Source organism: Mustela nigripes, chromosome 17 (assembly GCF_022355385.1).
Source record: "Mustela nigripes isolate SB6536 chromosome 17, MUSNIG.SB6536, whole genome shotgun sequence".
Lineage (NCBI taxonomy): Eukaryota > Metazoa > Chordata > Mammalia > Carnivora > Mustelidae > Mustela > Mustela nigripes.
Window position 1 is genome coordinate 13,462,090 of NC_081573.1, and position 25,043 is coordinate 13,487,132.

The 25,043-nt window shown below is 49.5% G+C and overlaps 1 protein-coding gene and 1 non-coding gene across 6 annotated transcripts in view; both read right to left on the bottom strand.

Moving 5' to 3' along the window:
• Nucleotides 1-794: 794 nt before the first annotated feature.
• The window catches only part of HNRNPUL1 (heterogeneous nuclear ribonucleoprotein U like 1), a 37,184-nt gene continuing 12,935 nt past the window's right edge, over nt 795-25,043 (bottom strand). For all 5 annotated transcript variants that reach the window (XM_059383259.1, XM_059383257.1, XM_059383255.1 and 2 more), the window contains 10 exons: nt 24,690-24,789; nt 22,874-22,986; nt 17,663-17,929; nt 16,386-16,508; nt 16,152-16,280; nt 6,337-6,505; nt 5,460-5,744; nt 4,062-4,351; nt 2,340-2,531; nt 795-1,766 (listed from right to left, as the gene is read on the bottom strand). In XM_059383259.1, the coding sequence (XP_059239242.1) occupies nt 1,650-1,766; nt 2,340-2,531; nt 4,062-4,351; nt 5,460-5,744; nt 6,337-6,505; nt 16,152-16,280; nt 16,386-16,508; nt 17,663-17,929; nt 22,874-22,986; nt 24,690-24,789 (1,785 nt within the window). In that variant the 3' untranslated portion in view covers nt 795-1,649. The remainder of the gene's footprint in view (nt 1,767-2,339; nt 2,532-4,061; nt 4,352-5,459; nt 5,745-6,336; nt 6,506-16,151; nt 16,281-16,385; nt 16,509-17,662; nt 17,930-22,873; nt 22,987-24,689; nt 24,790-25,043) is intronic.
• On the bottom strand, nt 7,231-7,337 carry LOC132006283 (U6 spliceosomal RNA). The gene has a single exon (XR_009401049.1). It is a non-coding gene; the product is annotated as a U6 spliceosomal RNA (small nuclear RNA).

Sequence of the window (25,043 nt, forward strand, 5' to 3'; positions counted from 1 at the left end):
CCCCAGCACTGTCGAGAGAGTGAGTGAGGCACAGAACAAGTACGTACCCCATAGTGGCTGGATTAAGAAGTTCCTGGAATCCCCACTAGCCTGGATCCAGGAGTGCAGGAAGGACCCGTCCTAAGGCCAACACCCAAAACCAGGACCAAGGTAGATGGTCCCCATGATGACCCCCAACAGTCCAGCCCTGGTCTCCATCCCATCAAGCCTATCTCACCCTCTGCCTAGGGACCTGCTATGCCTTTAGTTGCAAATTCCTGGAGATTTGGGGCTGTGAGTGGACCAGAAAGAGCAGGGACCAGAGAACTACTTTAAAATGAACTAGTGGATTTTATACTGAGAGCCCCAGGTTTAAGGGGGGCATCCCCAGCACCAAAAACAGGGCCAGGCAACACAAAACCCTCAGTAAGTGTTTAATGGATGAGTAAATAACGTCCCCTTTGAAAAGGTCCCACCCCAATTAAAGGCCAACTGCAGTAACACTTCAGGGTTTCAACCCTGCTTCCTTCCTGCTAGGAGGTGCCATGTCATTTATTGAAAGAAAACAAAACAAAGCAAACACATTTCTTAGTAAGTGCAGTTTGTTAAAATCCTGTTAAAACATATGGGTCAGGGGGGAGTAAAAATAATCAGAGGATCATTGTAGGAAAAACCTTTAGGTCTGGCACCTGGAAGACCTCTGGAGAGGAGGCGGTGGGAGAAATCTCATGTTCTGAAGGGAAAGAGCACCCCCAACCTCCCCTTCTTCCCTCTCGTCCGCTTAATCCCACCAGAAACTACCAAGACGCCTGGAATAAAAGGTTTCAAGTTCAATAGTCACACTCTCTCCAAATACAAAAAGCAGTTACAATTCAACTCAACACAGAAGCTTGTGTGCAAGGTTAGGGGAAACTGAGACATCGTATAAAAAGTTAGGTTAAAGATGATTCTGTGGTTCTGTTTTGTGTGTGTTTTGTTTTGAGGCTGTGGCTCTTCCTCTGTCACCTGAACTCAGAAAAGAAATGGTTATCCTGATGAAATATCAATAGCCACAGTAAAAACAGATAAATTCTAAAAATTAAAAAAAAAAAAAAAAAGCATAATTACCAAAAAATATCTGTCACTACTTCCTCCCTCCGCATTTTACTTTTTAAATTTGTGGGGTTTTGTGTTGTTGTTTTTTTTTTTAAGTTTTTGATTTTTTTTTTTTTTTTTTTTTAAATCCTGAAAAGTAGACAGTAAAACAGCTCCTGGAAGAATGTACAACCAACTGCAAGAGGGTCTGGGAAGCTGAGGGGCTGGAGCAGGGCTGGGAGAGGTGGGCAAAAGGGGCCCTCCCTCAGCCACTGTAGCCTCACTGTATGACCAAGGGGCAGGGGAGAGGTCTTTAGTCAAAAAGGAGGCAGGAAGGAGAAAGAAGAGGAAGAGGAGGAGGAAGAAGGTAAGGGGACAAACAGAAAATAAAAGATCATTGTTGCTTGTTTGAATCCAGAAAAAAATGCCCGGCCCTGTGTTGGGGAAGAAGCCCCTCAGAGGGGAGGCAGTGGGCTGAAAGGAGGCAGCCCTGGGATGACCCGTCCCCCAGCACCACAGGACCCAGTGTGGGTAGACGAGGGGGCCGAGGTGGGCGCTGGTGGAGGAAGCCGGCAGGGGCCTCCAGAGCACACTGGCTACTGTGTGCTTGTGCCTCCCTGTGTGTTCCCGGAGTAGCTCCCGTAGTCGTAGTTCCCGTAGTATGGTGGCCACTGGCCCTGGTTCTGATAGTACTGGTTCCACTGCTGGGCATACTGGAGAGAGAAACCAAGAGCACCATGTTATCCTTACCCAGACCCACATTTGGCTCCTGTCTCGAACCTCCTCTCACCCAGGGGAGAGATGAATGCACTGACAATAGCCAACACATGAGTCCCCTGGAGAGATCAAGGTCCCCTGGGAGGGTAAGTGACTGACCTGATGTCCCATGGTTGGGGAGTCAGGGACTGAAGCCCAGACCTCCTGGCTTGCCAAACTAATGTCCTTTCAGGTATAGGCAGATACCATATTCAAAACACTGAACAACAGGTGGGAGGGCCTAGCACCAGCCAAGGGGCATGGACACTGGCCATGGTGCTGAAGCAGGATTCAGAGGCCCCTGCTATGCCATTTGTTGGCTTCAATGGAGAAAAGAGGCTCAGATACCAGTGCAGAACGTTCACTAAATGGAATGGCTATATCAGGTGATTGCCAGCCTGAGATCAGCCCATCTCTGTAGTATGAATAACGAGGGACCCCAGTCTCAGAATATACATCCATGCAGGTCCCCTGGAAGTCTCTTTATGTGTACCCTCCCTCCGCTGCCCCACCCTGAGTCTGGCACCTACCTGCTGATACTGGTTATAGCTGGGCTGAGGGTAGGTCTGTGCAGTGGGAGGCGGCGGTGGGGTGTAGGGAGCTGGGTTGTAGCCGCCATAGCTCCCATAGTTGTAGGCAGGCGGTGGTGGTGGCGGCGGCGGTGGGGCTGTGTAGCCCTGGCTGTAACCTCCTTGGTTGTAGGGTGGCTGGCTGTAACTCGGCTGTAAAGTGGGGGAAAAAACCAGGGTTCAGCTGGGATGAAGGAAGGGCCTTCATAAGCTGTGCACCACAAAGGAACTTCCCTGGGGGAGGTTGTTTGCGGGCTGAGGAAATGGGTCAGCTCTGTGACATGGTGGGACAGGGAAGGAGGCAGGGTTGTGTTTGTTCTGGACTCTACTCCCAGCTCTAAGATTCTGGAGGAGCAAGAGACACAGCCTCTCTTCAAATTCTACTGCTTTTTTCCCTCCCGTAAGATGAGAGTTACAGGGGCGCCTGGGTGGCTCAGTGGGTTAAGCCGCTGCCTTCGGCTCAGGTCATGATCTCAGGGTCCTGGGATCGAGTCCCGCATCGGGCTCTCTGCTCAGCAGGGAGCCTGCTTCCTTCTCTCTCTCTCTCTGCCTGCCTCTCAGTGTACTTGTGATTTCTCTCTGTCAAATAAATAAATAAAATCTTAAAAAAAAAAAAAAAAAAAAAGATGAGAGTTACAACAGAACTAGCCCTTCTGATGGCCCTGCATCTTCGGGAAGCTTGAGCGCACAAGCCACCAGGAACTCCCTAAATGGTGGTAGTTGTTTTGGGAAGGTCTGCTGAGAACAGTAGTAGCAATTTCCCAAGTGCTTCCACATGCAGACTGGATCATTAATCCCTCTAATTCCCCCATCAACCCTGTGAGGCAGGTTCCACTAGCCTCATTTTATAGAGCAGGAATCTGAAGCTCAGAGAGGTGAAATTAGTGGACCCAAGTCACACAGTAAAAAGTGGTGGAGCTAGGACTTGACCTCTGGTCTGTCTAGTTCCAGAGTCTTACCCACAAAGCTAGAATACCACCCATCCCTCACAGCAAACCTTGCAAATGAGTTCTACCAACAACTCCATAGTCTTTTATAAAGAAAACGAGGTACAGAGAGGTGCCACTGTTTGTGCAAGGTTATAGAACCCAGACATTGTGGGGTTGGGGTTTGAATCTGTGCCTACCCATCCTGTTCTAGGAAACATTCTGGTTAGACCAGGACTGGGAGTCATTCATCTGTCTCTTGGCAACTGTCCCCAGGCCTGGCATGTGGAAGGCACTTAGGAAACGGCTGTGGACTACTCTGGCTAACAGCGCCTGTGCATTCCAGAGCCCAAGCACTGGCTTTTGGAGAACTGGAACTGAGCCAGGAGCTGCTCCAGAGTGAAGCTCTCAGGACACAGGGCAAGACCTCCCAAGCTCAGGGCATGGCTCCAAATGCTGCCAGTCTAGGCAAAAGGAACTCCAATTAGGTGCTTTCTCGGGGATTCAGGAGAGCCCAGCGACAGCGACTTAAGCAATAAACACTCACAACACATGACTGTGAGGGGGTGGGAGAACAGGTAGGTTCCTGATTTATCTGGGTCTGGAAGGAACAACTAGGGTCCACTGCAGTCAAAAGCACTGCCATGAAAAAGGGCAGAGTTGGAGGAAAGAGTAGAGAGGTGTGGCCAGGACGCCCACTGCCCATTCCCCCAGCCCACCTCCTCTGGCCTGTGGACGCACACGCTCCTTCTCTCACCTGTGGAGGGCTGTAGCTGCTGACAGTGGGGGTGCTGGTATTGGCGCTCGAACCGGGGATGTTGCTATTCTTGCTGTAGCTGCTGGTCCCCGGAGGGTTCCGAGCAGGGCTGTAGCTGGGTGGTGGTGGCGGCTGCTGGGGCGGAGGCTGTGGCGGCGGCGGCTGCTGGGGTGGCGGCTGCTGCTGAGGAACCCGGTTGTAGCTGCCTCGGTTGTTGGAGTTGTTGTTATCCCGGCTGTTGTTACCCCAGCGGTTCTGGGTGTAGCCACCACCTCCACTGCGGTTGAAGCCTGCGCCGGATAAGCCAGGGGAGAGGCCCTGTCACTCTGAATTGGTGACCCTCAGAAGCAGGGCTCTACTCTTGGTCTCCCCAGATCCCCAGGCTCATCCCCTGTGCGGCCCTGATAACTCAGTCATCACTGTCTGCTGACAGGCTTGTCTTGCCCACGGGACTGTGAGCTTGGGACCAGGGCTGCTTGGTTCCTACTGTGTCCCCAGCATCCCAACAGCTGCTGAACAAATTGGAAGAGGTGGTTAGGAAGAGGGCAGGATAGTCCTCTTCATGCTTGGTCAAATGGGTCAGTTCCCCCTGAGCCCTTGAGCAGCTATGGCTGGGCCCAGAACCCTGCCCCCTGCCAACTCCCACTGGTCTCTGGACCTCAGCCTAGACACTGGTGTCTCGGGAGGCCTTTCCTTAGTCTGCTCCCTCCCAGCCTGGATCAGGTGTCACCAAGCTCACGCTAACCCAGGGCTTTGCCACTCAGCCCAGAAGCCTTCTGGACAGCCACTACAGGGTGATGTGTCTGTCTGGGTCATGGCGGTGTCCCCAGAACCATCCAGCTCAACACTGAAGCTAAGTGAGGCATGCTAGCTAAATCATGATCATACACTTTGCTTCAGAAACAGCAGAACTTAATAACAGGCCACTTGGTGCTAACTCTAGCTCTGGATTTAGTCAGGCAAATCTTGGTTAAATTAACTTCTCTCAGCCCACTTCTCTACTTGTTTTAATACCAAACACCAAAAACAGTCTTAACTTTTGTCTTGTGCTAGGTCCTGAGCTGGAAACTAAGACCGGTAGTAAACTTGTTCTGGCCACTCTTAAGCAGCTTACGGTCAGATGGCAGAGAAGATTTGCGAAAATGACACTAGAGTAAGCTGCAAAGGGGCATGGGCTTCAGGAGCAACGCCCAGGGAAAGCAGGACAGTGGGGGAGTTCCCCTGAGGGCCTACGGTTTAACTCACCACAGTTCTCCGCCAGAATTCAGCCCACAGCCCACAGTCCATAGCGGGTGCTAGGCAAATTCACCTGCTGACACAACGCCCAACCCTAGGTCACAAACCCCAACCCTGCCCCAGGAGCCAAGAGCTGAAAGAGCACTGTTTGAGATGGCTCACCTCCTCGGTAGTTGCCTCCTCCACCGCTGCCGCCCCCTCGGTTCTGGAAGCCTCCTCGGTTACCCCCTGGTGGGCCTCTGTTGTCATAGCGCTGGAAGCCACCACCACCTCCGCGGCCCCGGAAGCCGCCACCACCTCGGTTGTCAAAGCGCTTTTCAGGGGGTGGCCCGGCCTTGCGACCTTCCTCGTTGTACTGCCTCACCAGCTTGTCGGCCTCTTCCCGCTGCAGCTCAACGAACAGCACCTCATCCAGGAAGTCCCCGACATCCGGCAATGTGAAGTTGGCTGGGAAGAAGGCAGGGCCCCAGAGGGAACAGGGAGAGGTCAGTACCTTCCCCCGTCTGGTTCCGACACCCCTGGGACACTGGCGTGCCAGAAGGGAGATGGCAGAGGGGATGAGTAGTGAGTGACAGAAGCAAAAAAGGGTCTCAACCTAACAGTGTTCAGGGTTAACAAAGACTCTCCTGTCTCTCTTCTGAGGAAATGACCTAAGTGCCACCAAATATAAATACACCCTCCAGCCTCCCCAGGGAGTGGGCCAGGCAGGTGGGATTAGCATCCTTGTTTCTACAGAGCAGGAGACAGAAGCCAGCTCAGTACGGCACCGGTGGGTGCCAGAGGCAGCGCCTGTCGGGTTTTTCAGTGTCTGCTCCCACATATCCTCTCTCTCATCCTGGCCCAGCCCCACTGAGTCTGAAACCCATGCCCTGAGAGATTTCTGGCAGCTCTTCCATTCACAGCTGCACCAGACAGGAGGTAGGAAAGAACGGACAAGATCAACAAAGGAATAAGCCAGGAGCTGGGAAAGGGGCTGTGGAAGGTGCTTTTCTCAAGAGGACTGCGCTGTGCTATCCCCCCGGAACCGCTCATCTCCTACCTTTCATTTCAAGGACCGCGTGATCTGGGACATCCTTCCCCTCCTCGTCGGTTCGCTTTATTGTCCGGTCTTTTAGGTCTTCATCAGTGGGACAAATTACAATGGCTTTGCGCTGGAAGCCTTCAAACGGTCTCATTTTTCGTCTCTGGGCTGACCCATAAACATTTGTCTAGGGTAGGTAACAGAAGAGGCAAGAAATGGCACATTACAAATTGGGTTTTTTTCTCTGTCAGGCATTATGTAGGCCAAGAAGAGAAAAGTATGCTAGTTCTCCAAAGTAAAGAAACTCAGAAAACTCGGAAACTCAGAAAACCACTCTTTTAAGATTCTTGAGCCCATCCTCAGAAAACTGACTTGGGAAAGTGGCTGCTGACAGTCACAGGACAAGGGGTTCCCTGCGGTTGCACTTTAATGATCTTTTTTTTTTTTTTTTTTAAGATTTTATTTATTTATTTGTCAGAGAGAGAGAGAGCACAGGCAGAGTCAGAGGGAGAGGCAGGCTCCCTGCGGGGCAAGGAGCCCAATGTGGGACTCGATCCCAGGACGCTGGGATCATGACCTGAGCCGAAGGCAGCTGCTTAACCAACTGAGCCACCCAGGCATCCCTGCACTTTAAACTCCTATTTATTAGTGGTATGCCACCTTACAATATCCCCCCCATTCTAAAAGTAACACAGGCTCATGTGATAAATACTTTAGAGTACAAGGCAGAGTAAGAATGTAGAGTAAGAACCCCTTCATCCACTTCCTGCCAGTCCTCCTTCCCCAAAACGACTTGTACTGAATTCACGTACTTCTAAAAAGATCTGTGTAACTTTTTTTTTTCTTTTTAAAAACACTTACTTTGAGACATGATGGGAAAGTCTTAGAGGTACACATGGAAAGTGCTCATGTTAAAATATGGAATGCTTCATGAACCCATGGGTCATCCTCACGCAGGGGCCACGCTAATCTTCTCTGTATCGTTCCTATTTTAGTATATGTGTTGCTAAAGCCAGCACAGATCTGTGTGATTTTTAGCACAACTGCAGGGGTGCCCGGGTGACTCAGTCAGCTGTGTCTGCCTTCGGCTTAGGTCATAGTCCCAGGGTCCTGGGGTGGAGCCCCATCAGGCTCTCTGCTCAGCAGGGAGTCTGCTTCTCCCTCTCCCTTTGCCCCTACCTGCCCTCTCCTGCTTGCATTCTCTCTCTCAAATAAATAAAATCTTTAAAAAAAAACAAACAAAAAATAACACAAGTGGAATCAGGCTAGGTACTGTCCTGAAGGCCTTTTAATTTTTTTTTAAAGATTTTATTTATTTACTTGACAGACAGAGACCACAAGTAGGCAGAGAGGAAGGCAGAGAGGAGGGGAAGCAGGCTCCCTGCTAAGCAGAAAGCCCAATGCGGGCCTCGATCCCAGGAGCCCGGGATCATGACCCAAGTCAAAGGCAGAGGCTTTAACCCACTGAGCCACCCAGGCACCCCATGAAGGCTTTTTCACTTAATGTTTCTCTAATTAACGTTGCCAGTGTTCTCTTTTAATGGCTACATATTTACAGAATGGTTGCCATAACTAACTGGCCCTTTCTGACACTTGTATGGACTCTTGTCGTCAACACTGTGGTTCCTTTATTCACTCAGTCCTTCTCTAAAGCATCAGCCTCACCACAGACTTTTAACCAGGAGCTGGGTAAGGCAAGAGCCCATGCATTTTGTAAGTTAAGTTTTGCTGCTAATGTTTCCCTTCCTCTTGGTGATGCGCAGGTGTGTGCTGGGCTGGTGGCAGCACAAAGCGGCGCTCTAGAACACACAGGACCAAGAGCAGCAGTTAACAACAGCTTCCATTTACGGAGTACCTCCTATATGCCGGGCCCTCTGGAACTGGGGCCTGGACCCGCAGGACCCCAGAATCAGCCTATACACCCAAACCACCTGGATGCTACTGATAAAGAGAGCAGCCCTAATGCCACTCGGAATTCCCAAACCTGTCTCTGGAGGTAGGACCCAGCCACCTCTATGGGTATCTGACCTATTTAAACTTAGACACTCAACACAACTGGAGTGAAGAGGAATATGTGCCTTTGAACAACTCTGAGAGGCTCTGACGGACTGAGGGAGAAGCCACAGCGGGGAACAGCCTGTAAAGGGGCGTGCACATGAGAATATACCACATGTTGAAGCAACGGCTTGGCAGGATGCAAAGCCCCAGGTCAAGTCCTAGTGTGGCCGATAAATCACTCTGGCCAGTCCTTATAGTTGCTTCACTTGGCAAACAGAGATGAAGAGCCTCCCTGCCAGGGCTGTGAGGAAGGGGCGGAAAAGGATGCAGAGCAACAGTCCCCGCGTGAAAAGTCCTTGAGCAGGGGTTCTTAGACGGCCTCCAGCACAGGAGCCACCCTGACACAGGCAATGCGTGTGTGTGTAGGGGTTGCCTGGCACACTCCAGCTTGAAGGCAGTGTGTGTGTGTTTAGGGGTGGCTTGGCACACCCAGCTCTAATCTGACTTGCTCAGGTCCCACCCATGTGGTCCTGGGTGAACAGTGCCACTCAGCCTACTTGTCCGTAAAATCAACGTACTGTGCATTTAATGAGTCTCAAGCCCTTAAAAGGGAGAACAGTATGAATGTCAGATGCTCACCATTAAGACAGCAGGAGTTCATGTGTGTAAAGGCCCTTGGTTAGCCCAGGGCCTGGCTCACAGCCAGCAGTCAACAACTGGGAGCCACTGTTGTTATGGCCGTTACCGGGGAGGGACGGGGAGGGACGTGTGCCGTGGTTAGCCTCACTGTAAAGTAGATATGAAGAAATCCACACCTGGGGAAGACCAAGCCATAGCGAGTTCCCATCAGAAGGGGACGGGGGTGCCTGGGTAGTTCTGTTGGTTGAGCATCTGACTCTTGGTTTTGGCTGAGGTCGTGATCTTAGGGTTTTAAGATTTAGCCCCAAGTCAGGCTCAGAGCTCAGCCTGGAGTCCCTCTAAGAGTCTCTCTCTCCCTCTCTCTCCTCCTGCTCACACAATAAATAAATAAATAAAATCTTCAAAAAAAGGAAGAAGAAAGCAGGGACAATGAGACAGGGTAGAGCAAATACGGGCTCTGGGGAGGAAGCTTGGGGCTGAAATCCCAGCGGTGCCTTCAACTACTTGTGAGACTGCAGACAAGTCACCTAATTAGCCCACGCCTCAAATTTCTTCATCTGAAAGACAAGGATCAGATCACCCACTTTTTGGCTCTGGTGAGGATTTGCAGATGTGAAAATGTCTGGCATGTGGCAAGGAGGAGGCAGGGAAAGTTCCAAGTCAACACGCACAGGGTGGATCTGAAAATAGGGCCAACAGGACTGACACTGTCCCAGGAGAGACTTCCCAATGGAAAGGATAAAGGAAAGTTAAATTCGAAGAAAAGACAAGACACAAGAGATCCTCTCCCAAAACACGGAACAGGAAGCTGGGCTGTGGGTCAGCCAGAGGCCAGGGACCCTGGTGTACATCTGCTGGAAGATCTGGGTGGTGGGTGTAGCTGTTCTCTAAACCAATCAGACCTCTGGTTCTGACACACACCAGGTGGGGATGTTCCTTCCCTGTTCCCCGAGGAAAATGTCCCATCCTCCAGGGACAGGAAGGAGGACCGTGTGTGCTGCAAGCACACATCCATGCCGTGAGGACTGGCCCAATAGAGAGGCCTTGGACTACAAATGGTTAAGAGGCACATCAGGTTACGGAGGAAAAGTCCCTCTCCCCACTGCTCTTCCTGGACTCATTCCTGAAAGCAAAGCAGAAGGTGGCATCTGATCATAGCAAGATAGAATTTGGCCTCCTCTCGCTAAATAATGAGGTTTTCTCCTGGCACAAAAGCCAGAGTGACTGTGGCCCTAAACCAGTCTGTGGACAACCTATTCCATGGTTCTCGCCTGGAAGAAGTGATCCTCTTTTCTTTTCACTGCCTTGAACCCCAAGGACAGGGATAAACACCTCCTAGAGGCTTTCCAAGGGGCAGACCTGCCCTGTCAAGGTACAAAGGAGGGGGCAGACAGAAGCAATGCTTTCAAGAATGCTAGTCCCTGCAGCTTCATGGGGTGGTGGGAGACGGGGCGGAGCAGCCTGGGCTCCAGTAATAGGCAGCCTCTGTCCTGGGAAGTGGCTAGACTCTGAGGGATGGCTCTTCAGACACTCTGGAATGGAGGTGCTGAGAACACACTTGGCTAGTGTTTTTAAGACTGCCTTTCCCTCCCCTTATTCCTGGGCTGGGGGAAAGGAAGAAGAGTGAACCAGGCCAGCAGAAATGCAAATGCTTGGCTTCCTGGAGAAAAGGGAGTTCACTGCTCGAGGTTGTTGCTACAGCAAACACAGTGAGGTCAGAGCCCTTAGGTCGGCCCAGCATTGCTCTGGTCACTGGGGGCTGCTGGCAGCTGTTGCTAGGAGACCAGCACAACAGCTAGGTCAGCTTTTCCAGCTGTGTGGGATCCCTCTGCCCTGCTCCTGCTTCTCCCAGTCCCACCCTGCTTGAAGATGCTGACTCTAAGAAGGTCTGGGGTTGTCTGTGTTCCTTGGCTTCCTGGCTATCCCCAGTCCCTAGCAATGTGCACCAAAGGACAGGAGTTAGGTTTCTCCAAGAAGCTATGTGGGTAGTTCTGGTGTGTGATGGTCCGTGGGACTGAGGGAGTAAAACAGTAGGCTGCTCCCAGCCTGAGTTCTCTGAGAGTCCCACTGTCCCCTGCCCAGAGCTCATCAGGGTCAAGCTGGTGGGGAGAGAAACCTGGCTGGACCCCAGAGGAGCACATTTAAAGCCAATGACAAAAGAGCACACTCTGGACGAGGAGCGAGGTAAACCCAGTGGAAGGAACCACACATGCGGCAAGAGAACTAGCTGGAGTGTTAACAGCGGGACAGGCCGAGGCTCTGAGGGTGGGGAAGGTGGAGAAGAGAAACACCTCCCCCTCCACCGCCTGCCAACAAGAGGCGGTTTACTCTGTGCCTCTACTCTTGGCTCTAGGTTTCTGACTCATGCAAAGGCAGGGCACTCGTCAACAGGTACCCAAAGCAGGACAATCACCACACGTTCTGCAGACTGAGGCGCGGTTGGCAACACTGTCACATCCAGCCCTGCTTATCATTACTGCCTGGCCTGCTCTGGGTTGTTAGAGCCCGAAGGGGAACTCCTAGCCTGCAGTCCCGACTCTGGGGGTGGTTTGGGGGCCTCACAGAGGGCCCTGCAGAGGCCTTCTCAAGGCCTCCAGGACAGATCCTGCTCCTGTCCTGTCTCGAAGCCTGTCGTAGGCCAGGGGCAGGCCAAGCAGCACCTCATTCCAGAGGCTTTCCACAGATAAGCAAGAATCCCAAAGAGCACTTGAAGTGATGCAACCTCTGTTCCCCTTTCTCTTCAACCTTTCACCAGCCAGGCGAAGTGAGCCCTGTTCCTCCCTGATGAAAACATGACCATGGTTCACCACCGCCCTCAGGACAAAGTCTCAATTCCTTTTATCATTGTCCATGTTCTGGCCAGGCACCCCACCTCCAGAAAGTTTTCCTAATTTTCCACCATGGCCCCCACCATTCTTGGCTGTGACTTTCTGGGAAGTCAGCAGAGGCCTGTTCTACCAATAAAGCAACTGCAAACTTCAAATAGGTTCCTTTCCCAAATGAGGCCTCAGCTTCCCCTCTGGTCCACTTTGCTCCTTGCCTTCCTCAGATGTCCCACAGCTGTAACACCCCCATGATCTCAAGAGGACTCAAGTCATCACTAAATGTAGTCCAGGTCCCTACACACCTAAGAGCGTGTGCTTAATGAAACACATTCTGGGAGAGAAGCCGGGATCCTGGATGAAGGCAGAATCCTGGCTCATATAGCCTCTTTTTCCTTCCCACTCAAAGATGAGCATTTCTGAGGCCAACCTACACAGGAGAGCCAAATGCAGGGAAGTCTGACCACTCAGGAAAAATCAAAGGAAAAAGGGAGCAGAGACCTGAGCTGAGACCCTGGGACTGCAGGATCTTTGCCTGACGCACTGTTTCTGCTTTGGGAGTTCTATCTAGCTCAGGAGACAGCTATGCATCAACTTACCCCTTATCACTGTTAAAGCTGGTGGAGTGGAAAGTGCCCGCATCTAGTCAGGGGTCTGCTCTGAATCTTATATCCTACTTCCAGGCTTTTCTGGAACCCACTTTTGGGGCTTAACACAAAAGAGGTCAAACCACTGGCCTTAGACCTTGTCCTGGGCCTGAATAACCTATAGCTTCAGGCTCCAAGTCAATCCTCCAATCTGTGGTTAATGTGAGAACCCTCCCCACCCCCTCCTTCAGAGTTTAAGTTATTTGCCTCCCTGTTGGCTTGGGTCACTGGGCCTGACAAGCAGGTCCCTCTACTAGGAGACCAGCAGCCCTAAAGAACACAGGTATACCTAGTACAGCCCTGGACCCTGTCCCTGAATAAGCCAGCACAAGCTGAGAAGGCCACAAGTGAGTCTTCACAGAGCTCAGCTGTTCTGTGCCTGGCTCACAGGTTGGGGGCCTGACTTCTAGGGATAGCCCACTCAGAGATGCTGAACACAGATGTCAAGACCATTTATCCCTAGGACTATAATTCTTCTTCACTGGGCCACATATTTGAAATGGGTTTTACAGATCATTTAACCAGCAAACTGGGGGCAGAGAAGGCAGATATCTAGGTATCTAAGTATTTAAGTTATCTAAGTGTCTAAGTATCTACAGTATCTTGGTATCTAAGCAAGGAAACCTCAGGGTATGAAAACACTACTGCTCTCTACTTTTCAGGACCCAGAGTCCCATTGAGACCAAGTCAGACTCTAATTTCAAAATGCCCTGACAAGAAGAATGGGGCAAAGTGAAGCTTATTTAAAAGATAAAGTCTTTGGGATGCCTGGCTGGCTCAGTTGGTAGACCACACGATTCTCGATCATGGGGTTAGAAGTCTGACCCCACACTGGATACAAAGATTAATAATATAATCTTTATTTTTTTTTTAAGATTTTATTTATTGGAGAGAGAGAAAGCACACATGCACACACATATAAGTAGGAGGCACAGTGGGAGAGGTAGAAAGAAGCAGGCTCCCACCTGAGCAGAACCTGATGTGGAACTTGATCCCAGAACCCTAGGATCATGACATAAGCTGAAGGCAGATGCTTAATTGACTGAGCCACCCAGGTGCCCAAGAATAAAATCTTAAAAAAAAAAAAAAAAAAAAAAAAAAAGGAAGGAAGAAAGAAAAATTTTAAAAAGTTTTTTAAAGGGGGAGGTTGGCTGTATGCATCATGAATGGGGCTGTGCTGTGGCAATAACTCTGGGTGGCTCTTAGACTATCTTGTTCTCAACTGTGGGTTTTTTTTTTCCTTTTTAATTAGTTCAGTGAGTTATCTTTTTTTTTAAGAGTTAGTTTATTTATTTGACAAAAAGCGATCACAAGCAGGCAGAGAGAGGGGAAAGCAGGTTCCCCGCTGAGCAGAGAGCCCGATGGGGGCCTCGATCCCAGGACCCCGAGATCATGACCCGAGCTGAAGGCAGAGGCTTTAATCCACTGAGCCACCCAGGCGCCCCTCAGTGAGTTATCTTATCAAAGTTTAGTATTATGAGATCATGTCCTGTATTCTTTACAAATTCGAGTCTTCAGGGCTCAATCCTATGACTGCAGCATTGCTCACTGGATGAAAATACACCTTTTCAGGTCCACCAGCCCATCTCACATCTCTGTCATTACGTAAGGACACCAAAAGCATGGCACAGCCTCGGCCAATATTTAGTTTTCGTAGCATGCTGTTTCATCAACAGGCCACACATTTCCACTCTCAACACTTAACTGCTTGGCAAGATCCTTTAATTTGTCCATCATAAAACTATCAACAGCAAATAGCTTTTTTTCTTTTTGTCTTTAAGGACTAATTTCTTCTTAGGGCACCTGGGTGGCTTGGTTCGTTTAGCATTTGACTTGACATCAGTTCAGTTCATGATCTCAGAGTCATGAGATCAATCCCCACATTGCATTGTGCTCGGCACCCAGAGGGGAGTCGGCTTCTCTCTCTCTTCCTCCCTCTACCCCTCCCCCAACTCGTGTGCCTCCTCTCTCTGTAAGAAATAAAAAAAAACTAAAAAAAAAAAATCATTAAGAAAGGAAAGAACTAGGAGCGCCTGGGTGGCTCAGTTGTTAGGCGTCTGCCTTCGGCTTGGGTCATGATCCCATAGTCCTGGGATCAAGTCCCGTGTCAGGTTCCCTGCTTGGTGGGAGGCCTTCTTCTCCCTTTCCCACTCCCCATTTGTGTTCCCTCTCTCGCTGTCTCTGCAAATAAATAAATAAAATCTTAAAAAAAAAAAAAAAAAGAACTAGTGCCATCTTATGCACTCTTTTAAATGTTGACTATGAGGCCTCATTTGTTCCACTATAAACAGCAGCTTACTGGTTTATTATGAAAAGGATATAACTCCAGAACAGCCACATGGAAAAGCAGCTTCGGGCAACATATACAGAAGGGCACAGAGATCCTGTGCTCTCTGAGCACACCACTCTTCCCCAACCTCCACTGTCCACCAGTCTGGGAGCTCCTACTCAATTGTTGTTTTTTTTTTAAAAAGATTTTATTTATTTATTTGCCAGAGAGAGAGCGAGCGAGCGAGCGAGCACAGGCAGGCAGAGTGGCAGCAGAGGCAGAGGGAGAAGCAAGCTCTCTGTCGAGCAAGGAGCCTGATGTGGGATGCTGGGATCATGACCTGAGCCAAAGGCAGCCGCCTAACCAACTGAGCCACCCAGGCATCCCTCAATTGTTTTGTATAAAATGCTCACTCCTATGCGAAGCCAACTTGGTTCCCTGGTTTCCAACCACTTTTCTGACAAGCCTGCCACCACCACCAGCTCTGCCCTCACGGAACTCTGAACTCAAGGGATCCGTGGGCTATGCACATGGAAGACATGCTGGTAAGGCTTCCAGGAGAGGGGTGCCACAGCTCACACATCTGCACTCAGATTTTTAAGAGAGCACAAGGGCAAGGCTAAGGGCAGCAGAGACTTATTCACAGATCCACCATTATGGGGTCAGCTACATGAGAAAGCCTTCAGGACAATGTCCAGAATGATGTCTCACAGGCGGTAAACATGAGGAACTTGTTACTCTGAGACAGGAATCCATCCTTAACCATGTTTGGCTCATTCATCCTTTTGAGAATACTGAAAACGACGGATGATCTTCCTATCCTAACTCAAAACTGTCCAGTGGCTTGGTTTTTGTTTTTTTTTAAAGGACGTATCTGTGCCTGCATACAAAATTCTGGTTAATTTCAAAGGTTCCCAGATCACCTGATGCTAACAGCCTTCCTCTTAACTGGCACACAATATGTGACTAGGTATGTAGTGGACAGTCATAAAAACATGCTAAAAGAAGCTGGGACGTACCTGTTTCGTAGAGTAATTAACAATCTCCAGCTACGATACACCAGACCGTGTGCTATGAGGGCACCATTACAATCTCCCTCTTACACACCAGGAGACCAAGATTTGGAGGATGAGGTCACCTGCCCACAGGCATGCAGCTAGGAAGTGGCAGAGCTCGGACTCAAGCCCAGGTTTGTCCAGCTCAGAAATCCATGTCCCTCCCATCTCACTAAATAGCTATCACCTGATGATGTTCTTTTGGGCTGCTGAGAGCCTGAGTTACATCTGGATCATGCCCCAGACCCCACCCACCGACTGGACTCAAAGAACTATGCCAAGAGTCTGGGACCATACATGATGATCAGCACTGCAGTCAAGTATTCTGGGGAAAAAAATAAAAGTACCAGGCACCCAACAGGCCCCTTTCCTTTCCTGGGGCAGGACAGTCACCAGCAAGTACCTGATCTAGGATATAGTTGCGTTTCTTGCGGGCGGCGATCTGGATGAGGCGGTTGAGGCACTGGGTGGCCTGCTGGATGAGGACATCCCAGCGGCCGGCATAGTTTCGCTGCCGGCGTAGGCCCATCACCTGTGGGCAGAGGGTGGTGAAGGGGTGGGTGGTCCTGGCTGCAGGGCAGCACTGGAACGGGGGGTGGGAAGGGGTATATATGTAGTGACCAGGGGCCATCCTTACCCGCATTTTATCCATGATGGCATTGGTACCCAGAATGTTGTACTTCTTGGAGGGGTTGGAAGCTGCATGTTTGATGGCCCACGTGGTCTTACCGGCAGCAGGCAGGCCCACCATCATCAAAATCTATAAGAATGGGACAAAGAGGGACACTGAAGTAGTAGCAGTAGGTGGCATGGAGGCCTGGCACCACCCTCACTCACTGGTAACCTCAAGGGTAACCCAACCTCATGGCTGCCTCCAGAAAACAGCAGCAGTAACTGCATCTACACAGTGCTGTTGTTGAGATTCAAAGACATGAGGGCTGTCAGAGTCTTAACAGATGGCCTTGCATGGGGTGAGCACAAAATCAAGTGCTGTTCTTGTGAATATTTACACTTTGGTTCAGGCAGGATTAAGTGGCTTCTGACAGGGAAAACCCCGGACAGGGTCACGCACTGAGAATGGTGCACATAGCGGCCAGGAGAAGTGGTACAACCCTCCTGGAGGCCGAGAAGGGGGCAGACTATACGCATGAGGACAAACACGATATTTTAGTACATTCAGAATCTGGCAAACACTAGATACAACCTAAATACCTACACCAAGAGGGGAGCAGTTCGTTTGTCAGGCCATTAAAAATGGGTTTAAAAATAGGGTTTCATGTAGTTGGCTAAAGCTCACAAAATAATGTTGAATGAAAAGGGTAGATATCAAAATGCTTATACTTTATCATCTCAAATTATAAGTTTGTGTGTACAAAACAGGCACCCAGCACAGCAAAAAAGATAGACAGCCTAAGCTCAAAAACTTTACTGGTGAACTTACTTGCAGATAGTGGAATTATGAGAAATTAACTTTCGTGTTCAGTTTTTTAGGAATAAGCATAAAAATCACTTTTGTATCTGAAAAACCATCATTTTGAGAGCAAAGCTCCCTGGTAGAGCTTCTGCAGCCAAATCACCCCCAAGATCTCTTGTCATTTTTGTTCATCAGACGGTCTTACCCTCCCTGAAGGAGCCATGTGGAAGAAGCCACATAACACTTTCTTTGGGAACCTTTCCAAGACTTAGGTCTCTCACCTCAGCCTCTCCCTCCTCCGTGCAAGCCACACCATGGCTCCCCTCTCCTCTCTCTCCCAGCCCTGGGAAGCCTAGAGGAAGTAGTCCCCCACCCAACCCCAAGGTTACTCCCTTCCTGAGTTATGCTCTCACCACCTGGCTGCAGTGTCTCCCCTCTGCCTTGGCACCAACGTGGCTCTGGAGAGGTAGCCTCCATTGCGGTCTTCCAGGCCCACTCACCTCACACTCTGCCTTGCTCTTTGGTCCAACGGTGCCCCGGGTCCGCTCACTCAGGGGAAGGTGCTGGATAAAGGTAAAGCCTGGGAGGACGGAACAGTAGGGCTCTGCCCGCTGCCCGAAGTTGAACTCCACCGCACAATTCTTCACCAGGACATGAGGGTAGAGAGCCTGACCGCCCAAGGCTTCCTTCTGGATCCGGAAGGCAATGCCCATCCACTTCCCATTCTTGGTGAAAGAGAGTTCCACATCATTTCCACATTCAAAGTCCTAGGAGAAAGAGCCAAAGGAAGATAACTGCCAATGCTTAGCTTCAGACATAACACTAGGAAGAGCAAAGCTAGGAGGAAGCAGATATGGGGAGTGGAAATACAGCCGCCTTCCCACATTTAAGTGTCCCCCCACACCACCCGCCAGCAGATACAGGAGAAGGCGCCAGGGAACAGCTGAGAAGGTGCGGCCAAAGCCCTTCTTGTCCCCAAATCCCAAAGCTGGGGGATGTGACACGTGTCATTTTAGGAAGCTCCAAGTCTTGTGCCTAAGACAAATGTTGACAGAAAAGGCGATTCTGTCTGTCCTCAAGCCTAGCAAGAGTAGTCTGCAAAGAGAACAGATGGAAGGAAAGCCACAGCAGGGATTCTCGAGTGAAGCCCAGCTCTACAAATGCTTTCATTCGTTTAACACGTGTTCAGCAGCTCCTGCTCTTGCTGGGGCATAGATCTGTCAGTGATCCAGGCCTGTTGGAGCACGGGGCCTGGTGAGGCATCAGACAAGGACACTATCCTAATTTAGTAAGAGTACCTACCCAGGAGCAAGATTCTCTGAGGAGGGGACCTGCAAGCCAAGTCCTGAACAATACATGGAAACAAGCCAGGTCTTCGGGGGGAGGAAAGAGTCCTACAGAGCAGTGTTGTTTGTGTACAAATCCAATGGGGAGAGAACAAAGGGTCAGTCTGGCTGAAGCACACAAGATGAGGAAGAAGGAACTTCAGGTGCGGCGGGAGAGCCAGGCGTGCTTGTCCATTCAAACCCTATTCAAACCCCATTCCTATGGACCAGCTGGAGCTCAGTGGTTAAGACCGTCTGGGAAGGCAGACTGCTTCAACTCTGCTATTTACTAACCGTGTGACCTTGAAGTTCATCTACAGTTTCCTTATCACACAAGGGGGGCCATGACAAGACTATGCTGCAAACCGGACTAAGTGGGTTAATGGGAATGATGAGTCCGAGATGCCAAGCACCGTGGGGAGACATGGTCCCTGTCCTGTGTTGTGAGGGGCTCTCTGTCACCTGGGGAGTTTGGACTCCATGCTGATGGCAGAGCAGAGCCCCTGACTTGTTTCAAACAGGGGAAGGGCTTGGTCAAAGCCACTTCAGATCATTCTGGGTGCAAAGCAAAGGTTTACATTTAAGGGAGACTCAAAATGTGGGATCAGATGGCAGCCTGAAGCAAAGCACAAGGTGAGGTTCCTGATAAAAGTACAAAACCTCGTATTCTTTTCCTCTGGAGTGGGGAGAACACCTTGGAACCTGTCCTTTAAGAAGTGACGAGAATCCCTTTCTCTAAGTAGCTTCCTCACCAGTGTCCTCAGCACTCACAGGACAAAGCTCAATATGGTCGTTATCTGTTCATCTCTAAATGCCCGCAGAGGTCAAGATCATGCAGGGCAGATACCCAAACATCTGGCAAAGGGACTCCTGCCCAATCCCTGCTCATGTGAACAAGAGTGGCCGAGGTCACCTTTACTCTCTCACATGGAGATGAGCATCCCGGGGGTCAGTCTTCCTTACGACCAACGGCCTCACTCGGGGAGCTTACTATATTGTACAGAAACCAGCACCCTCAACTGACAAATCCACCACCCATGGGGTCATCTGTCCAAGAGGCAAAGGTGGTCCTGTCAGTCCTGCTAAAGCACCCTGGTGCCGGTCCAGGGTCTCGAATCCCAAATTCATCATGCCCGGTGTTATCATCAGTCTTCTGTAAGGCTCCAAGCACAATATTCCTTATGGTCTACTGAAATGGGTTCTATGGTTCTCGCTGCCTGACAGCCATTGTATCCTCTTCTGTGAATGTTGAGAACTTGGGATCTAACACAAACGGGCTCCCCCAAGCTTCCCTCGGGCTCCTAGTCTTCACATCTCCTCCAATCCATCACCCCAAGCCTTCTAAAAAGTTATGGCACCCTTTGAAAAAAGGAAACTGTGAATGGGATCTTAAAAACAGAAGGAATGGGGTTCCTGGCTGAATGATCTAGTTGCAGCAGGAGTCAAGGCCTGTAGTTATGCCCTAGCACACGCTCACAGAGCCTCATGCTCCAATGGGATAGAATCCAGGGGATGCTGCCATACACTGAGGATGTGTTAAGGTGCCACAGCCTCTCTGGAGCGCGGTCTTGGTGGCAGCAACGGAAACTTTAAAATGCACCTCTGATGGTGTCTGGGTGGCTCAGTCGTTAAGCGGCTGCCTTCAATTCAGGTCATGATCCCAGGGTCCTGAGATCAAGTCCCACATCAGGCTCCCCGCTCTGCGGGAAGCCCCACTTTCCTTCTCCCACTCCCCCTGCCTGTGTTCCCTCTCTTGCTTTGTCTCTGTCAAATAAATAAATAAAATCTTAAAAAACCAAAACAAACAAACAAACAAAAACCCCATCTCAGACCTAGAAATTGCACTTTCAGGAAAAAACACTACATGTAGATTCTCACAAGAATGCAGAGATGGATGTGGTGCCAATCACTTAGCCCAGCACTGCCAACTGTGCTCCACTGGGGAAGTGGGAGACCCAGGAGATCCAAGTGTGGAAACACAAAAATAACCCCAAGATACTGTGGTACATGGGGACAGGACAAGCCATCACTGCAGCATCGACTACCCCAGCAGACCGCTTCCTGAGCCATCGACAGGAGATCGGCTAAATGAACAGCCAGGTAAACTGATGCCTGCATCAGAGTACGAGGCAGCCACCAGATGAAAAGGGGACACACTAAGCAAATGTCCACTAACAGAGAACTGAACATATGAACACGGCAGGTGCACACGACTGCAGACTATGTGCAAGAACCAAAACTCTAGGTAATGACAGCAAAAATCTCTAAGATAAATAATTAAACAAAAACCAACATGAAACAACACGGGTGCTGTTGCTACCTCTTCTGTAAAAGGGACATGATCATCATCTTTCTTGTATTTGGATGAAGAAATCCCGAGGACCGGGGATTCCTGTGTGCTGGGAGCATATGTGACCACGAGTGGAGGGGGAAGGCCTACAGGAGACTTTGCACTGCGCATCTTCTGATATTATCTCTCTTGATATCTTTGGAAACCAGATGAATTCCTTAACTATTCAGAAATGTTTTTAACTGAGCTAAATCTACATTATTTGTGTGAAGAAGAAAAGACAGCCAAGATTAACTGTTAAATGGGAAATTAAAATATAAAGTTTAGAGCAGTTCGTAGAGCATAAATGTGATGAATTTTTGATTAAGAAAACATTTTATTTTTTAAGATTTTATTTATTTGGCAGAGAGGCAGGCAGAGAGAGAGGAAGCAGGCTCCCTGATGAGCAGAGAGCCTGATGCGGGACTCGATCCCAGGACCCTGGGATCATGACCTGAGCTGAAGGCAGAGGCTTTAACCCACTGAGCCACCCAGGCGCCCCAAGAAAACATGTTTCTTATTAAAAAGATAAGAAGGTCAGGAAAAACCAGAGAAGGCTGGGAAACTTATTTCACACTAAAGAGCCCTGACAAGAGGGCGCCTGGGTGGCTCAGTGGGTTAAAGCCTCTGCCTTCGGCTCAGGTCATGATCCCAGGATCCTGCGATCAAGCCCCGTATCAAGCTCTCTGCTCAGCAGGAAGCCTGCTTCCTCCTCTCTCTGCCTGTCTCTCTGCCTCTTTGTGATCTCTGTCTGTTAAAAAATAAATAAAATCTTAAAAAGAGCCCTGACAAGAGAATGCAATCCATAACCCTGGACCATAACAAAATTGCTCTAAAGGATACTGCTGGGACAACTGACAAAATTTAAATGTGACTGTGGAGGAGATAATAGTATTATATCAATGTTAAATTCGATAACTGTGCTGTGGTTAAGACTGCAGTTTTATTCTTACAAAATGCAGGCTAAAGGACTAAAAACCAAAAACATGACGTAGGCACCCTACTCTCCAGTGGACCAGATACCAATCAGATACAGACACCTCTATGTTTGAGAAATGATAAAAGCAAATTGGTGAATGTTAGAATCTGGGCAAGACTGAGGTTTCTTAAGGATTTTGAGTTTGAAATCATCTTCCTGTGAGAGTGAAAGGGAAAAAAAGAGTCCATGGGTACAAACAAGGGTGGGGGAGGAGAACAAGACCAAGAGGAAGCACCCGGGTAGCCACCTCACCTGAGGTCTCAAGGCACACCTGACAACATCTAGAGCTCCTAACCGTAACAGCGTTAAGTAGTATTTACTGAGCACTTACTCTGCTCCAGGCATTGTTAGAAGTGTTCTTATGAACTGGCTTAATGGCCCAACACCCAACTCAGCAGACTCTCATAGAGAACATGCTGAAATACAGGGGTGGGGGGTGCGGGAGGGGGGCTGCCCAGTGCTGTGAGTGGACAAGCAGGAGCTGGGTCCAGGGAGTCTGGCCCCAGAGCCACAGCCATTGTGTCAAGTATCAGTCATTGTTCTCAGGGACTGAAGTTGCACCACAGACAGCCATCCTTTATCTTGTTCTGTTCAGCATCCACCCCTGCCCTTCTAGAAGACACTGCACTGTAGGAAGCCTGGCTCAAGAAGTGTGATGTGAAGGAAGGGAGATGTTTTGGGAAGAGAAGTGCCACAGTGGGACGAGAGCCAACAGCATTGTCTTAAAGAGAGCAGAAAGGCTATTCCAAGCAAGGAGGAAAGAAATTCCTGGGTGTGTTTAGAAAATATCCCTCTGGTATCTAAGACTGGAGAAAGGCTGCACACACATGACAATCCCAAACCTTTCCAAGGTGCCATGTGATAACTTCGCACAAAAGACCAAAAAGGGTAGAATGGCAGAATCTTGCCCAAAATGAGAGCCAACATTTCCATCTGATAAAGAGACAAAGAGCTGTGACAAAAGCTGCTGGACACAGGGCAGATAACGGACAGAGGTTTTCTGAGAAAGAAGCCTGCAGGTCCAGCTGATAGGACAAACGTCTGGTTCCGCCAACTCCCACAGGCTGCTGGCACTCACTGCAAAGCAGCCAATCACGTCATTCTCTGCAAACTTGTCTCCGTAGTTCTCAAACCGGCTATTGGTGGACTTCTTCCCAGTGCCTCCATAGCCATAGGAGAAAGGCTCTTCACCTGATGGAAGAAACAGGCAAAAGCCGGTTAAACCTGCCATGGTCCCAACAGCCTTTATGGCTGCCACAAACTTTTGAAGAAAAAATTAGCTTCTTTACTCATTTTACTAATTAGATGCTTTTGGGTGGATGGGTGGGTGGGAAAGTGAGGAAGGTCCTGCTGAAAGGAAGCCCCTCAGGAGGCTTGGGAGGTTTAGGTGTGAAGTTGGGAATGGGAGCTGACCTGAACCACTGCACAAACAGAAGGAGAACCTGGAAAGAGAGGGAGGAAGGGAGAGGAACTAGGACAAAGGCGGGATGCATGCAAGGGCACAACCTTCCTCATGACACTCAACATTTAGCCGAGTCTACCAATGACATCATTTTTGGTGCCAGTGGGTTCTGGGCAGAAATCAGGCAAGGGCCTGGGTTCTGCTTCTGGAGATCGTGAGGTTTACACGCTAGGGAAGGCGCCGGATTTCTGTGGGAAGGCACCCCACAGAACTGGGGACTGAAGCAATGGGAGGAGGAGTGAGATCCCGAGGGCCCTGTGTGACACCAGGGGTGTATGGAGAGCCTTGACCAGAAAGGCAGGCTCTAACAGGCATGAATTCCAGACCCAGTGCTTCTACACACTAGCTACATCTCACTGCTCTGGGCTTTGAACCTTTACCGGTATCAACTACCCACCACTTACATCCAAAAACTGAGACAGGGAGGACTCGAGAAGACATGGGCACCTGAATTAAAAAGTGTGAATATGTACCCCAATGAAACTGCACACTCCTGACTTAGCATTTCTACTTTTAAGGATCAGTCAGTCTTAAGTGAACAGTCAGATCATTACACACAAGGATAGCTTAAGAGTTAAACTGCAAAAGTTGCAATCAACTTACATGATCCACAAAACATTTACAAGTAAGTGACACTACTATAAAATGGAAAATTATGCAGTGGTCAAACAGCTCTACTTACAAAAATATGCTCAGCATCTATCAAGTAGGAAAAAGAAACCAAGCTACAAGATAGTACACATAGTGTGACACAGTCTGAGATATACAAAGAACAAAAGAACTGTCCAGAAGACTGTAGATAAAAATGTTAACGCCGCTTATCTCACAGGTTTGGGAGGATTTTCATTCCCTCCTCTCCAAATGGCATGAACTGTTACAAAGAGTACATATTATTTTCATAATCAGAATTTTATATGACCAAAGCAAAAGGTCTCAGCATGGGTCATCGAAATCGGTCATTTGGACCGAGGTGTCACTTCAGGCCTGCTGAACTTCATTCAAAACCCCTCAGTTGGCAGCCCCTGCCTCTCTCTGCCAACCAGCCCCCTGCTCCTGGCTTCCCCTTCTACTCTGGGTCTGGACAAAAAACCCCAGACACAAATGTACAGGGCTTGAAGAACTTATTTTCAGCATGGTTTGAGGACAGAAGACAACTGATTTTTTAAAGAAGGGGGTCAACTTCTAAAGAGAACTGTGGACCCTTCCCTAAAAGATGAAGAAGCAATTTTTCATAGAAAAGTTAAGAAGACTGCGGTCCTTCCAGCTGACTGTGGTCCGTACAGTCTTGTACACCTGAAGACAGACAGGTGCACCACCCTGGGCTAGCTGTGCTCCGAGTCCCATGCTGGAAAGAGAAGCTTAGGAAGCTTGAGAATCCAGGGACAGAGGCACCTGTTCTAGTACCCAGACTGCTAGGCTGCCCTCCCCTTACCCAGCTGCGTGCTGCAGGAGTCCAGGGACCAGCCGATTCGGACAACGTGTGGGTCGGGCTCTGTAGAAGGAAGGTGCTTCACGGAGATTTCCTCATTGATCTGGGGACAAAGAATAAGAGGGCTCAGAACTGATGCTTGGAGGCTCGTGGATTATAAGGCAATACAAGAGGACAGCACGAAGGCATTAAAAAATCAGCAGTGGCTCTTGCTGGTGGGGAAAAGGTGTTGAGGCCGCTCGGAAGGGCCTGTGGAAGGGCTCAGGAAAGTACATGGCCACAGAGACAGGCACTTTAAAATATAGGTTTTTTTAAAAATAAGTATTTAATTATTTGATAGAGAAAGACAGAGAACAC